The sequence below is a fragment of the Cyprinus carpio genome, chromosome B4 (assembly GCF_018340385.1).
Source record: "Cyprinus carpio isolate SPL01 chromosome B4, ASM1834038v1, whole genome shotgun sequence".
In the NCBI taxonomy this organism is placed as follows: Eukaryota; Metazoa; Chordata; class Actinopteri; order Cypriniformes; family Cyprinidae; genus Cyprinus; species Cyprinus carpio.
The window spans coordinates 15472443-15489617 of NC_056600.1; the positions used below are offsets into that span (position 1 = coordinate 15472443).

Below are 17175 nucleotides of genomic sequence, written 5' to 3' on the forward strand. Positions count from 1 at the left end.
AAGTAAGTGTTTGGAAAACCATGGATGATTCACTGATCCACTTATGCAATTGCCAGATTCTTGTAATCTTTTAAAAACAAATAACTATGATGCAGGGGAATGAGAATTTAAAAAGTAAGAGCTAAGTACATGCGCATTAGCATTCTACTTATGTCAATGGTGCGTTCTGAAAGCTTCGGCAGTGACGCGTCACTGCCTTATCAGTCAATTGATTTTTGCAGGGCAGCGTTTGTGCACAAAGGTACCTCACGAAAGTGATTTAAGACAGACTCTGAGGGGACGCCTAATGCTTAATGATCTATATACAAGATAGTGAAGGCTTTGGCAAATGATTTAATGAGACTACACTACTAATGACATCAAAAGTGGAGGAAAAAATCGGGGTAAAAAATTATATAAAACAGACCACTATAACTGCAACTTTCAGGAGACATTTTTCTTTTTTAACCCACCTGTCATGGAATTGAACACAGGATTGTGGGATGCCAAAAGCAGGGAAACAGAATAGATCTATGAAACTTTTAAAAATTAATCCAATTTAGGCATTTCAGGAGACAGTAAGTGACAGCTAACAGTGAATTCAGATGTGCCTTGGTTGCCTTCCGACATTGGAATGCAGCCTTTTTAGGGACGAAACCAATCTTGGTCTATATTGTGGTGATGCATAGCATCAATGTACATGTCTTATCATTTATAGCTTTATTGATAGGATGATCTTCAATTGTTAGATGAAACTCAGAAAACTGATGAAACTCACGTGCCAAAGGATTGAAGGCAGCTGAAGCAGTTGACTTGCATTGCCCAGAGTGTTTCTGCTGAACAACACTGCAGAGTGGATGTGTTTGTTGCGGAGACTGATGAAGAGTGATGGGAGCTCCTCAAGCCTGTGTGCTCATTCGCTCTTCACCGATGAAACGTTTTGAAGAGATTAGTGACAGGGACGTTTCCAGACAGATGCCACTCCAGTTCAGGGAGAGGGATTCTCCATCAGCTCTACAGAAACACACAGTTACATCAGGTTCTGCTACAGCTGGAGGAAGTGGAGATTGAGGAACATACTAATAGAGAGCAAGATCGAGACACGGTCTTTGCAGCACAATGGATCATTTTCGTACTAAATTGTGAGGTTTATTGACAGTTTTTACATAGAAATGTGAACTTGACATCATCACCTTGTGTTGGAAAGATTGTTTCTCTCTATACGTTATCTCATCACACTGGGGAATGTCCAGCATCACTGATGCGTTTTGGCTGCCGTGTTGTAAGTTCTGAGCTGAACAGTGGTACCAGCTCTGTGTGTCGGGTCGGTTCCTATGGAAGGTAAGATTTTGTCCAGTCTGACAGCTGCTTCAAACTGTCCTTCACTCTCTCTGGACCAGGTGTAGATCCACTGCGGATTTGCATCACTGCTGCAGATCAGAGTCACTGAAACTGCCCTCCAACACAGAGCTGGAGGGACGCACAGACCACTGCCTGTGTTTTTCGGCTGAGTCTGTAAGGGAATAAATAATTAGGGCCTTCACAATAAATATATCCAAAATAATCACAATTCCACACGTCAAAAACTAAAAAGCATCACTTTACACTGAACATGTACTGTGATGCTGTCCTGTGCTGTTTTTGATCTTGTCCTGTAAGCTGGTAGGTTTATAGTGCAGGTTGAAGTGACTCCAGCTCACGGTGAGTAGCAGTGAAGTTCAGATTCAGAGATGAGCTCCTGTAGTCTGCTGCTGTCACTGAGGGGGGATTCTGGGAGTGGAGACTCCATTGTGAGAGTTGGTGGAAGGAGAGGAGCAGAGAGTTTCAGCAGAGCAGCGCAGACCTCACAGAGAGTCCCCTCAAACACCCATCCCTCATGACCCTGCACGCGTCCTTCTGCGTCCACATACAGCTGCACTCTGGGTTTCGAAGGAGACTCTGAAATACACACGGATTCATTTCTTATATTTGATTCAAAGAAGTTGTCTAGTCTCATAAAAATTCATGTTTTCATTTCATCATGATACAAGTATTTATAAGCACCTATGTTCCAGTCAGGATCTTACATCACCAATCACATCTATTGAAAACTCTAGCTTGTTTATAGGTCTGTTTCAGTTTATTTGTCGCCTCAATCCTGAAGTAATACCGTACCACCGTTGATTTGATCTGAGGTCATAAAAAGACAGTGGTGCAGTCCTTATCTTTTAATTTTCCAGTTATATTCCCTATAATGAAGGAGTTGTTGGCTTGATGTGCTTGAGTAAAAACACTACATTTCTGTTCCTATCAGTCCCATCTTTTCAACCACACTCCTTTAGCTTTCCTCAGTGAGGCATTTGTGATATTGTTCCTTCAATTCGCAAATATGCACTTTATGATTCACACGAGATCCACTGAGAGCTTGTAAATCTTCTCTGCCGATAGATGTTGAAATCTCTACAGCAAACACATGCAAACACACACACGTGATGAAAAACATTATTTTTACGGGTGTATACCGTATCATTTTAAAGGGAGAACGAGCAGAAGCAACAGCAACAGTGAATCTACATCAAGCATTATTTGTAACTAGTAATATATTTTAATATTTTAAATACTGTATTTAATATTTAATTACTGTAATGATAAGAGATTGATGGAGATACCAGCGTTTAGAAAACCATTTGTGTATCCGTTGAGTGCTAACTGATTTAGTTTAAAACTGCTCGAAATGAAAAGTTAGTTATAATACAAGCAGACTAAAACTGTAGTTAAGCGCGGGTTAAACCCGAGTTACTTTACAATTCTCAGCAATATTGAACCCTTAGGGTGAAGAAGGCGAAGAGAAAACCTAACTTCTAACAGAAAACAGAAATAATATAGTTTCTGTCTGCGCGTGTCACAATCTCTTCATTACCAAGAACAATCCTGTAAGCAACACTCTTGTACATGCTAGTGTTTACTTGACATAAACTTTCTTTGTATTTAGTGACCTCAAGTCCGGAGCTGCTTGCTGATTTGAACCGTGTGAAAGTGTGCATGTCTTGAACAGTTTGTGACGTTCATATACGGACTGAATTTCGCTGCTGTCACGCTCAACATTGCACGTTTAACCTTTAAATGCACGAGTGCTTCAAAAAAAAAATGTATTTTCAAAGCTTTTATGTTTAATTCTTCACCTCATAACAAAAAAAAAATACAACAAAAAAACACATCAAAAATAAAAAAAAAAATAAAAAAAAAAAATTAAAAAAAAAAAAAAAAACAAAATACGCTAGTTCTGGTGGGTAAAAAGATGCATCATTTACCAACTCTAGGGTTTTTGTGTAAAAAAAAATAAAAATTGAGGATCGTATCAGACTGGAAGCTATTAAAAAAAAGAAAAAAAAAAAAAAAATCAATCAATCGCTTTTTGTCTGACCTGAGAGTCTCACACTAGTCTCTGAATATAGATAAAGAGGACACTGCGCCCCATGTGTGAGCAAAACTGTTTTGTTTAGAATATGTTGGTAAACATAAGAAAATACAAAATAACCGCTTTATACAGTCTGCTACTAAAGACATGACTGTTTTTAGCAATACAAACAGATACACTGTGATTTGATACAAAAAGTGGCATACCGGGGTAGAAGGTAAAAAGAAATAACAAACCAAAGGAAGTATAGAACTGAGAACACCATTACCATATTTTAAACTCATTTTATGGACATCATCTGTTATATCTTCATGGTGCAAAACAAGGTATAGGGACTCCTTGTATATACCTCCATACTTTGAACCTTGAATTTCTAGTCTAATTTAGAAGATGCCACTGACGAAAAATGAAATGATGCATTTGTTTCTCAGGCGTCCCATCAAAAAAACAGCACAAAACCTGATTAGATTAATAACCAAAATGCATTTCACCCATGCCATATTTTATTTTTCTATCTCAATCTTCAACATTTTATTACAGTTTCTAAATGTGTAAAACTGACTGATTCAAACTAAAAACAGATGATGACGAAGACGAAGTTTTATTTTATATAGTGCCTTTCCAAAGCTCAAGGTCACATTTTCATATAAAAGCTAAACAAACACACTTGCACACCCACACATCCACAATACAAACACATATAATGCAGCCTATAGCCACATTATCCACAATACATATCAAAAGGCATATTTTAGCTGAGTCTAGAATGCAGGAACAAGATGATATATTACATATATATTGTATATATATGATACATTGATATATTAGTAGAGAACCTATAATTTAGGAGCATTAACAACCAGCTGATAGAGGGGAAGATTGAAGAGGGGGAGGATCAGAAATGTAATTGTTGCTTCATTGTGTGTCACCTCTCTTAATGTTCAAAGGCTCATATTCAGAGGCTGGAGCAGAGAACTGAAGAGAAGCATATGTGCTGCCTGCCTCATTTCTGAACCTGAACACAAAAACACTCTCAACACCATCATCATCATCATCATGCTGCAGACTTTTTTACTTCTATTAAGAAAAAGACTCACCTTCTGCTTGTGGGAGACAATCTTATTAAAACAAATTAAAAAAGTATTAGGTTTAATTAATAGCATATAATAGATAAAGTATATTAAAATAGCAAAGTATAGTGCATGTTTGTACTATCTTTAGATATCAGAGTAATTTCTAAAATTATTTTAAATCAGCTTTCTTTTTTTTTTAAAATTAAAGTCAGAATTCCGTTGATATTCACAACAAAATGTTCAAAAGAGTAACAGTTTTGTTCATCAAAGTAACTTTTGCTTGACAAAATACCTTTTTGTTCTTTGATGTATTTCACATCGGTTATAATGTAAAGCCCTTGAAAAAATATTTGGTTTTGGGTTTGAAATTGGATTGGATTGGATTTTATTAAAATTGGAATTTTCCATTTAAATGTAATGCAAGATCTTTCATTTTTTTGTATGCAGATGTGTTTTGAGGCCACTGTATAAGACTGAAGCATGTTCTTGGGTTTATAGGTATTAATTAAGTGTTTAAAGGCACAATACATTACACCACTTTTGACTGATTTTTTCCCCAATTTGCTGTTGGGGGAGTTCTTTTGTTGCCAAAAGTCAGAGCCAGTCTGCAGATTTTGGGTTTAAAAAACAATAGTAGGTGATGGGAAAAGACTCCAATATTTTAGCTTCTGACTATGATTCCATTTTAGAACATAGTGTATGATGCATCCTATAACGACTTAAACATCACTCACCTCCAGCTCTTCATTGCAATCTGTACAGTCCATAAATGACCGTATTTACCCAACATGACATCAGAATGCCCTTTTTGCTTTGTTTTTTGCAACTCAAGGGTCACTAAAACAATTACGTAGTCATGTTTTGTACATTTGTTTTTTTTTATTGGTCAGCTTACCTGTCAAAAAAGGGGCATGTTCTAGTGCACCTACCGACAATGTAATTACACACAACACCACGACCACCAAGCCACAACAGCAACTCCAATCAGCACAGAGAAATGTTTCAAACTATAGAATAAATGATGTTTGGAAACTATTAAGCAAGGTTTGAGAGTTGTATCAATCATTTAAAAAAAAAAATAATACCATGGTGAATGGTGGCATGTGAATGATCTAAAGTGGGAATTAGCATTACCATTTATCACAATGAACTAGTATTAATTATATTTCAGTTTAACTTAGTTATACATTTTTATTGACAGATTTTATCTTCTGTTTGGATTAAATCTCAGAAACTGAACTCACGTTTAGCAGCTGAGAGCAGCTGAAGCAGTTTGACCTGCATTGCCTCGAAAAGCTTCTGCTGACACACCGCAGAGTGGATGTGTTTGTGAGATCTGGATGAAGAGTGGAGGAGTTTCCTCAAGCCTTGTGCTGCCCACCGCTCTTCCCGTGATGACCGTGTTTGAAGAGTTTAGTGACAGGAGGACCAGACAGATTGCCCCCAGTTTCAGGAGAAGGGATTCCCCAGCAGCCTCTGGCCAGAAAACACACAGCCACATCTGCTGCCTGGCTGCTGGGAGGGGAAGTGGAGATTCTGGAGGAAGATCTAATACAGGAGAGAGATCAAGAACGGCCTCCTGCAGCACAACTGGAAATGTTTCTTAGTAACTTTTTTATGCAGTTTACATTGCTTACAATCACTTTTGAAAGATTTCTCTATTCCTTATTACTCACACTGAATGTCCAGTCACTGATGAGTTTTGGCTGCCCTGTTGGTTCTGAGTGTACAGTGGTCCCAGCCTCTGTGTGTCGGGTCGGTCCTATTGAAGGTAAGATTTTGTCCAGTCTGCAGTGCTTCAACTGTCCTTCACCCTCTCTGGACCAGGTGTTCACTGCTGGATTTGCATCACTGCTGCAGATCAGAGTCATTGAACTTCCCTTCAACACAGAGCTGGAGGGAAGCACTAAAGTTTAATGTTTTTGGGGGGAAACTGAGAAAAAAAGATAAAAATGATAGAGGAAGAAATAACTGAGGGATAGCTAAAATTTCAGGCAGTTACATTGGTATTTGGATGCAAGCTTCATTTTAATGCAGTGGCATTAGTTTATAAAACCAAAAATGAAATCAAGTGGAAGCCATTTGCTTGATGTTTTATCTAATGTGATAGATATTTAGCTTATGTGTAGCCCGAAGTTGCCAAAAGTGTTTCAAATATGTTTTGGGCCACTGGATGTATATATTTTTAGTCCCTAAAGAATTGGATGGATAGATCCTGAATAGGAAGAAAACCATATAGAAATCGAAGAGGTCCCCTGGATATCTTCTAGTGGAAAAGTTTGGTACTCGCCCAAAGTACATTTTTGAGATATCAACCTAAAATTTGAACACAAAACTTATTCAGTGATTGGGCTGTAGATTTTCTTGAAGATCTGAGGTTACAGTTATGTAAAATATCCATTTTATTTATTATATAAGATTATAAAATATGGATGTATATGTATTGTTATATTTTTATACTTTCATAAACTTCTATTGGGGGGTTAAAATAAAAAAATTGTGAAAAAACTTCATTTATAAAAGTCATAGAAGTTTATGAAGTACTAAAAATAACAATACAGATACCGTCATTTATATTTTATATAATAAATAAATGTAATATTTTACATAACAGGTAACCTCCAGATCTTCAAGACATCTAAGCCCAATCATCTGAATTAAGTTTTGTTCCAAAGTTTATGGTTGCTATCTCAAATAATGTACTTTGGGCGAAGTACCCACAACTTTTCCACTAGAAGCGTTCCAGGGACTCTGTCGATTTTCATATATGGTTTTCTTCCTATTCAGGATCTATCCATCCATCTCTTTAGGGACTAAAAATATATACATACAGTGGCCCAAAACATATTTGAACACTTTGGATACTTCGGGCTACACATAATTCTAAATATATTATCACATTAGATAAAACATCAAGCAAAATGGCTTCCACTTTTGATTTCACGTTTTGGTTTTATAAACTAATGCCACTGCATTATAATGAAGCTTGCATCCAAATACCAATGGTTCACTGCCCTGAAATTTTAGCGATCCCCTCAGTTATTAGTCTTCCTCTATCAGTCTTTCATCTTTTCTTCTCAGATTCCCCAAAAAACATTGTCAACTTTAGTGCTTCCTCCACCTCTGTGTTGAAAGGAAGTTCAGTGACTCTGATCTGCAGCAGTGATGCAAAATCCCAGCAGTGAACTACACCCTGGTCCAGAGAGGGTGAAGGACAGTTGAAGCATCTGCAGACTGGACAAAATCTTACCTTCAATAGGGGACCGACCCGACACACAGAGGCTTGGTACCACTGTACAGCTCAGAACCAAACACGGCAGCCAAAACTCATTCAGTGAAGCTGGACATTCAGTGTGAGTAATAAAGGAATAGAGGAAATCTTTCAACCACAGTGATTGTAAGCAATGTAAACTGCATAAAAAAAGTTACTAAGAAATACATTTCCAGTTGTGCTGCAGAGACTGTTCTCGATCTTTCTCCTCTATTAGATGTTCCCAGATCTCGCCACTTCCTCCAGCTGTAGCAGAACTGATGTAACTGTGTGTTTCTGTCTGAGGCTGATGGAATCCCTTCTCCTTGAACTGGACGTGGCATCCTTGTCTGTCTCGTCCTGTCACTAACTCTCTTCAACACGTTCATCACGTGAAGAGCGATTAAGCAGCACAGGGCTTGAGGAGCTCCATCACTCTTCATCAGTCTCTCACAAACACATCCACTCTGCAGTGTGTCAGCAGAAACACTCAAGGCAATGCAAAGTCAACTGCTTCAGCTGCCTTCATCTGCTAAACGTGAGTAGTTGTCAGTTTCTGAGATTTCATCCAATACAGAAGATAAAATCTGATCAATAAAAATGTATAACTAAGTAAACTGTAAATATAACTTAACTACTGTCATTGTGCTAAATGGTAATGCTAATCCCCCACTTTTTTTAGATCATTCACATGCACCATTCACCATGGTTATTTATTTATTTTTTTAAATGATTGATACAACTCTCAAACACTTGCTTAATAGTTTCCAAACAATCATTTATTCTATAGTGTGAAACATTTCTCTGTGCTGATTGAGTTGCTGTTGTGGCTTTGGTGCGTCGTGGTGTTGTGTGTAATTACATGTGTACGGTAGGTGCACCATAGAACATGCTCCTTTTTGACAGGTAATGCATGACCAATAAAAAAAAACAAAATGTACAAAACATGACTACCCGTAATTGTTTTAGTGACCCTTGAGTTGCAAAAAACAAAGCATTAAAGAGGCATTCTGATGTCATGTTGGGTAAATACGGTCAGTTATGGACTGTACAGATTGCAATGAGAGCTGGAGGTGAGTGATGTTAAGTCAGTTATAGGATGCATCATACACTATGTTCTAAAATGGAATCATAGTCAGAAAGCTAAAATATTGGAGTCTGTTCCCATCACCTACTATTGGATTTTAACACCAAAATCTGCAGACTGGCTCTGACTTTTGGCAACAAAAGAACTCCTCCAACAGCAAATTGGGGAAAAAAAATCAGTCAAAAAGTGGTGTAATGTATTGTAGCCTTACACTTAATTAATACCTATAAAATCCAAGAACATGCTTTCAGTCTTATACAGTGGCCTCAAAAACACATCTGCATACTAAAAAATGAAAGATCTTGCATTACATTTCATGGAAAAATTCCAATTTAATAAAAAATCCAATCCAATCCAGTATTTCAAACCCAAAACAAATATTTTTTCGAAGGCTTTACATTATATAACCGGATGGAAATACATAAAGAACAAAAAGGTATTTTGTCAAGCAAATAGTTACTTTGATGAACACAAAAACTGTTACTCTGTTTGAACATTTTGTGGTGAATAGCAAGCGAATTCTGACTTTACATTTAAAACAAGAAGAAAGCTGATTTAAAGTAATTTTAGAAATTACTCTGATATCTAAAGATAGTACAAACATGCACTATACTTTGCTATTTAATATACTATTATACTAGTTATATGCTATTAATTAAAACTAATATTTTTTAATTTATTTTTAATACAGATTGTCCACGTAAGCAGAAGGTGAGTTTCTTTTTCTTAATAGATAGTAAAAGTCAGAAGCATGATGATGATGATGATGGTGTTGACGAGTGTTTTTTGTGTTCAGGTTCAGAATGAGGCAGACAGCAACATATGCTTCTCTTCAGTTCTCTGCTCCAGCCTTTGAATATGATGACTTTGAACATTAAGAGAGGTGACACACAATAAACAACAAAATACACTCCTGATCCCCTCCTTTGTCTTCCTCTGTCAGCTTTGTTAATGCTCCTAAATTATGGAATTCACTATCAGTGTATATATATACAATATATATGTAATATATCATCTTTGTCTACATTACCTAGACTCAGCTAAAATGTATCTTTTTGATATGTATTTTGGATAATGTGGCTATATGCGGCCTTATGTGTTTTTAGTATTGTGTATGTGGGTGTGCAAGTGTTTTGTTTAGCACTATGTAAAGTGACCTTGAGCTATGGAAAGGCATCTAATATAAATAAAAGCTTTCTTCTTCTTCTTCATATCTATTAAGTTTGAATAAGTCATTTTACACATTTAGAAACTTGTAATAAAATGTTAAAATGGAATGAAAAAAATATATGGGCATGTGTGATATGCATTTTGGTTATTAAACTCTAATCACTTTGTGCCGTTTTATGGACGCATGATAAACGATACATATTTCAGTTTCTTTATGTCTTCTAAAATTGACTGAACATTCAGGTTCAGTATGAGGTATTTACCAGGGTCCATACTGCTTGTTTTGCACCATGAAGATATATAACAGATGATAATCATAAATGAGTTTAAAATATGGTAATTGTGTTCTTTGGTTCTATACTTCCTTTGGTTTGTTATTTCTTTACCTTTCCCGTAATACCACTTTTGTATATAATCACAGTGTATCTGTTTGTATTGCTAAAAACAGTCATGTCTTTAGTAGCAGACTGTATAAAGCGGTTATTTTAATATTTTCTTATGTTTACCAAACATCTTCGAAACAAACGGTTTTGATCACACACATGGGGAGCAGTGTCCTCTTTATCTATATTCAGAGACTAGTGAAACTCAACTGTAAGACAAAAAAGCAACTGATTGATTTTTTTTTTTTTTTTTTTTTAATAGATCTTACAGTCTGATACGATCCTCATTTTTTCTTTTTTGTAGAGAAAAAAACAACAACAACAACACAGTACAACAGTAGTAATTTATTATTATTTTTTTAAGTCTTTGTAATCTTTTAAGGTTTGTTATTGATCATACTGTGGCTTCCATTATTTTCTTTTTCATAAGACCCCCGAAAACTGAAACCATGTGTTCTATATGAATGTTTTTCAGAGGCACCTGCCTCCCTCAGGCTGCACATGAGTACACCACAACACACCCTAGAGTTGCACTTTTTACACACCAGAACAAGAACAAACAATTACACTAGAGCTTTCCATCACTGATTCAATTCTGTCGATTTAAGCCAGTCCATGGGAGAATCAAGAGGTTAAGAAATTAGACATAAAATGCTTTAAAATAAGTGATTGTTGAAGGACTCATGCATTTAAAGGTTGCATGTTGATGCTGACGCAGGAAATTCAGTCAGTATATGAAGTTACAAACTGTTCACACAGCACACTTTCACACGGTTTCAAATCAGCAGCAGCTCAGGACTTGAGGTCAATAAATACAAAGAATTTTATGCATGTAAATACTAGCATGTACAAGAGTGTTTCTCTACAGGATTGTCTGTTAATGAAGAGATGGACACGGCAGAGAAAATAATTATTTTCTGTTTTCTGTTAGAAGGTAGGATTTTCCTTCCCTTCTTCACACCTAGGGTTCAGTATGACTGAGAATGTAAATTAACTAGTTTAACAAGCGCTTAACTACATTTAGTCTGCTGTATTAAACTAACTTTTCATTTAGAGCATTTTTAACTAAATCAGTTAGAAACTAACTGATACACAAATTGTTTTCTAAACGCTGGTATCTCATTCAAAATATTTATAATATTACAGTAATTAAATATTAAATACAGTATTTAAAATATTAAAATATATTAATAGTTACAAATATGCTTGATGTAGATTTCACTGTTGCTGTTGCTCTGCTCGTTCTCCCTTTAAAATGATACTGTATACACCCTTAAAAATAATGTTTTTCATCACGTGTGTGTTGCAGGTGTTTGCTGTAGAGATTTCAACATCTATCTGCCAGAGAAGATTAAAGCTCTCAGTGGATCTCGTGTGATCATAAAGTGCATATTTGAGATTGAAGAACAATATGACAAATGCCTCACTGAGAAAGCTAAAGGAGTGTGGTTGAAAGATGGGACTGATAGGAACAGAAATGTAGTGTTTTACTCAAGCACATCAAGCCAGAACTCCTTCATTAGAGGGAATATAACTGGAAAATTAAAAGATAAGGACTGCACCACTGTCTTTTATGACCTCAGATCAAATCACGGTGGTCGGTATTACTTCAGGATTGAGGGCGAAGATAAACTGAAACAGACCTATAAACAAGCTAGTGTTTCAATAGATGTGATTGGTGAGTAAATTCATGACTGGAAATATTACTTATAAATACTTGTATAATGATGAAATGAAAACATGAATTTTATGAGACTAGACATTTCTTTGAATCAAATATAAGAAATGAATCCGTGTGTATTTCAGAGTCTCCTCCCAAACCCAGAGTGCAGCTGTATGTGGAGCAGAAGGAGGTGCAGGGTCAGGAGGAGGTGTTGGAGGGGAGCTCTGTGAGTCTGCGCTGCTCTGCTGAGACTCTCTGCTCCTCTCCTCCACCAACTCTCACATGGAGCTCCACTCCCAGAATCCCCCTCAGTGACAGCAGCAGACTACAGGAGCTCATCTCTGATCTGAACTTCACTGCTACTCACCGTGAGCATGGAGTCACTTTCACCTGCACTATAACCTACCAGCTACAGGACAAGAGCAAAACAGCACAGGACAGCATCACAGTACATGTTCAGTGTAAGTGATGCTTTTTACTTTTGACTTGTGAATTTTATTATTTTGATATTTATTGTGAGGCCCTAATTTTTTTCTCTTCAGATTCGCCCAAAAACACAGCAGTGTCTGTGCTTCCCTCCAGCTCTGTGTTGGAGGGCATTAAATTCAACATTAACCACAGAAACAATCAAAATCCATCAATTATCTACACCTGGTCCAGAGAGAGTGAAGGACAGTTGAAGCAGCTGCAGACTGGACAAAATCTTACCTTCAATAGGACCGACCCGACACACAGAGGCTGGTACCACTGTACAGCTCAGAACCAACACGGCAGCCAAAACTCATCAGTGATACTGGACATTCAGTGTGAGTAATAAAGGAATAGAGAAAATCTTTCAACCAAGTGATTGTAAGCAATGTAAACTGCATAAAAAATTTAGTAAGAAAAATTTCCAGTTGTGCTGCAAAGACCGTTCTCGATCTTCTATAGGCTGATTTAACTCCATCCTGAGGAGCACATCTGTCTGGACGTCCTGTCACTAACTCTTCAAACACGTTCATCGGTGAAGACGAATGTTCTAAATTGTGCTTTCACCAGCAATAAACCACAAAAAAAAAACCAGAAACAAATAAAAGATGGCTTCAACACAAATAAAAAATCAATTCCAACTTAACTGGTTTCGTCCTAAAAAATGCTGCATTCCAATGTAGGAAGGCACCAAGGCACGTCTGAATCCAATGTTAACTTCACTTACTGTCTCCTGAAATGCCTTAATTGGATTAATTTTTAAAAGTTTCATAGATCTATTCTGTTTCCCTGCCTTTGACATCCCACAATCCTGAGTTCAATTCCATGACAGGTGGGCTAAAAAAGAAAAATGTCTCCTGAAAGTTGCAGTTATAGTGGTCTGTTTATATAAATTTTCAACTGATTTTTTCCACTTTGGATGTCATTAGTATTGTAGTCATTGAATATTTGCCAAAGCTCTCACTATCTTGTTGTAGATCATTAAACCATCATGCTACCTAAGAAGTCTGTCTAAATCAATTTCGTGAGGTACCTTTGTGCACAAACGCTGCCTGCAAATCATTGCCTGATAAGCAGTGAGGCGTCAGCTGCCTAAGCTTTCAGACGCAACCATTGACATAAGTAGGAATGCTAATGCTAATTTACTTGCTCTTACTTTTTAAATTCTCATTCCCCTGCCATCATAGTTATTTTGTTGTTAAAAGATTACAATAATCTGGCAATTGCATAATTGGATCAGTGAATCATCAGTGGTTTTCCAAACACTTACTTATTCTTCTTTAGGTTTGAATCCTTTCTCTGTGCCGATTGGAGTTGCTGTTGTGGCTCTGGTGGTCATGTTGTTAAGCACCATTACATGCATCTGTGTACGGTAGGTGCACAACACACATGTGGTATTAAGAATGATGCATAATAGAAGAGCACTGTGAAACCAGTAAGAAAAACACATTCAGAATATTTAATCTGATGATTTTTCTGTACATTAGGCAATTTCAGGTACATTTTTAAATGTATATTTGTCAAGCAAAAACATTACAATCATAAATAAGGTTTATCCTCACTGTATGTATTTTTGAAAAATGAATAGATAAGGATATAAATTAGTATCATTTAACAGACTATTAGGTCACATTTAAAAATGTATAAGTGTTATTGCAGTATTAATAAACTTTTAAACTAAGTATCATTTATTTGAAGAAAGATAATACAAGCTCAATTTTCAAGCAGTTTAAAAGCATGCTAGGTTTTAAACTGTAGATATTTTTTTCAAACTGAACACAATGTTTTTGACACGTGGTTGTTATGTGTTACTGTGATGAACAACACTGTGTTTACTCTTCGACTGTACATTTATGTGAACTTGAGGGGAACCAATTTCTCACACTACACACCAGTAATAAACACTTTGACACCATTTGGTTAAGCTGTTGCAAAGAGAAGTTAGATCTGAGAAACCCTTAAGCATAAATAGTTTGTAGATGCCACTATTGGTTATTCATATCTAATGCAATGAAATTTATATATGTGACTTAAATGCCAATCGTGTCTGATTTATTGATTTTGCCAACTGTGAAGCTTTTGTAGATTATAATTTTTTTTTTTTTTTAGAAAAGGGAATGGGAAACATTTACAGACTACACAAGAAGGCACCGAGAGAAGTGATCGAAGTACTAGTGAAGTGAGTTTCAACAGAAACACAAAAACAAAACAACAATAATAATAATACTAATAATAAACACACAAAAAAATAAATAAAAATACACAGTTCTTTAAAACCAACTAAACTAGAACACAAATGGCTGAACAATTTAAAGAGACACACTAGAATTTCCCAGCACTGATTCAACCCTGTCAATCATTAGGTCGCTCCACACGAGAATCAAGACGACTCTGTTTATGTCATGATGTCACCTGCTGGAGCCGCAACAAATCAAGACTCCGTCATTTATTCCTCTATTGTCTTCAGAAAATCGGAATCACAAGAGTTTGGTAGCGTCTCTTCACTTCATTCTGTCTACGCGGTGGTCCAGGATTGTTTTGAAGGACTGTTAAAGAGTGAGAGCTCAATAGGAGAGTCTTCCAGAGCCAGAGAAGAACAAGTGATTGTGAGTGCTTATGCGCAAACTAAACAAACAGAGTCAAAGCAATCAGAGGAAGAGCTGTTTAAAGACTCCTCTCAGCTTTACGCAACGGTTAAACGCCGTAACCCATAGAAAATTGGAGACTTTGCCATTCCTCTATTCCTAAAAAAATATTCAGATACTGTATATGTAAATAAGAGAAAAATGTAAACATTTAACCCCATTATTGGTGACTCATCACACAACTTTACAGGTCACTGATAGGTTGTGAAATGTGTTGGTTAAAAACAGACAAGCAGACTGATGAGTTAAAAGCAGTGGAGAATGCAAGGATAAACTTGTAGTTCTTACATTTAACTCATTTGGTGTGCCTTTAGTATTTAATCTTTTGTTGTGCATTATATATTATTCCATTCTTTGGTGTTTTGAGGAATGTTAAATCCACATGGTATTATTTGAAATCCCTTGGATTTGCCATGGAAATTGGAATGTGATATGTTCTATTTTATACATAATACTGATTTCAGAGCAACAAATATTCTGGAGTAGAAGCACTTCTGAATTAATGAGTATCAAAATCAGTCTAAGAATTTCATTTGGTGCTTTTGAGACTAAACTGAAGTTCCAACAAAATAATCTACGGATTCTCCATAGCAACCTGTGGTTGTTGTTTTATTTTCTTACAGTTTTGTTTATTTGTTTTTAATCATTTAATTATTAAATTCTTCGATTTGATCATACTCATTTACTACATGTATAATTTAAACATTTAATCATAATCTTATGAGTTATTAAGAATGATCCATAGAAGAGCAACATATCCATATTAATAAGAAAACAGATTCAACACATTTTATCTGATCTAATATCTGATTTCCAACATCTTTAAATGTATATTTTTCAAAAAAAAAAAAAAAATAAAACTTGTCTTAGAAGAGGTGTATTTCAGTCATTGTATTTAAATAATTAAGAGTTATGGATAAAAATGAACATCATGTTACAGACCCTTACATTCATACCTGTAAAAATGTAAGTTGTTGTGATATAAAACAAACTTTCAAATCAAGTGGCATTTATTTTTTACAGATATACTTGTCAAACTGAACACAAAAAGTGTTTGACGTGGTTGTCGTGTTACTGTGATGAACAATGCTGTCTTTACTGTACATTTATGTGAACTTGAGGGGAACCAAGTGTACATTCACACCAGTATAAGCACCTTGACACCATTTGATTAAAAGCCGTTGCAAAAAATAGAGAAGTTATATCTGAGAAACTCTTAATCATAAATAGTTTGTAGATTCCACTTTTGATAATTTGTATGCTATAATATTCACGTATGTGCCATAAATGTATATGTGACTTAAAAGCAGCATTTGGAGGTATTCCAGTGTTTCCTGCATTTCAGAATTAATCTTCATGTGCAATTCAAAATAGAAACTGGAAAAAACAATACAGAAATTCTTTCATGTTAGAGAGTAGTTTGCTTAATAATGTAGTTGTCTAATAAACCTGGAATTGTATATTACAAATATTGTTGAGCATTATTTTCTTTCTTTTGTAAGAGGATAAAAGCATCTCCTAAATGCATAAATATAACTTGTCAGTACATCTTGATGGATGACCACTATGAGTAAAATCCTGCACTTAACCAGGACAATTTTACTTGCATGTTACTTATATTTTGGCATGCCTTAAAATGTTGACTTGTAAAAGTGAACCAAACTAAGGGCAAAATGCAACACTTTAACAATTTAAGTCCATTTTTGGAACAAAGCAAACAATTTACAAGTCAAAAACATGAAACATGTAAAATCTTAGTCTCCTTAAATTCCATACAACAAGAATAAGCATGAAGTTGATTCTAGTTTTTACACAAAAAGATGAGATGGCCACAATGTTTGGAAATGTGGTTGTGTGATACCTTATATAGCTGCACTTTGTTTCCTGATTCTCCAAGGGTAACACTTGAAAGGGAGATGGGGATTTTGGGCACAAGATTTATTTACAATAATCTGTGTTCTTCATTTTCAGGTACATATTTGTGTGTGTGCTTGTTTTCTTCTTTGTATGTTTGTGTGTATTTCTTTGTGTTTGTGCATTGGCTTAAGGGTGTGGGGTGG

The 17175-nt window shown here is 35.8% G+C and overlaps 2 protein-coding genes across 2 annotated transcripts in view; both read left to right on the forward strand.

Moving 5' to 3' along the window:
• LOC109086423 (myelin-associated glycoprotein-like) overlaps positions 1-16580 on the forward strand; it is a 123660-nt gene extending 107080 nt beyond the window's left edge. Inside the window, exons 9-11 of the mRNA XM_042722183.1 lie at positions 13755-13842; positions 14580-14649; positions 14834-16580. Of these exons, the coding sequence (XP_042578117.1) occupies positions 13755-13842; positions 14580-14649; positions 14834-15184 (509 nt within the window). The 3' untranslated portion in view covers positions 15185-16580. The remainder of the gene's footprint in view (positions 1-13754; positions 13843-14579; positions 14650-14833) is intronic.
• Positions 11105-12891, forward strand: LOC109093809 (Schwann cell myelin protein-like). The gene is made up of 4 exons (XM_042722186.1): positions 11105-11273; positions 11649-12017; positions 12146-12463; positions 12545-12891. The coding sequence occupies exons 1-4, from the start codon at positions 11228-11230 to the stop codon at positions 12814-12816; spliced, it is 1005 nt and encodes a 334-aa protein (XP_042578120.1). The 5' UTR covers positions 11105-11227; the 3' UTR covers positions 12817-12891.
• Positions 16581-17175: the final 595 nt, after the last annotated feature.

Excerpts from the sequence above, each read along its gene's own strand:
- LOC109093809 (XM_042722186.1), top strand. The coding sequence starts at position 11,228 with ATGGACACGGCAGAGAAAATAATTATTTTCTGTTTTCTGTTAGAAG. Across the intron at positions 12,018-12,145 it reads TGTTTCAATAGATGTGATTG|AGTCTCCTCCCAAACCCAGA; the intron begins GTGAGTAAATTC and ends TGTGTATTTCAG. Across the intron at positions 12,464-12,544 it reads CATCACAGTACATGTTCAGT|ATTCGCCCAAAAACACAGCA; the intron begins GTAAGTGATGCT and ends TTTTCTCTTCAG.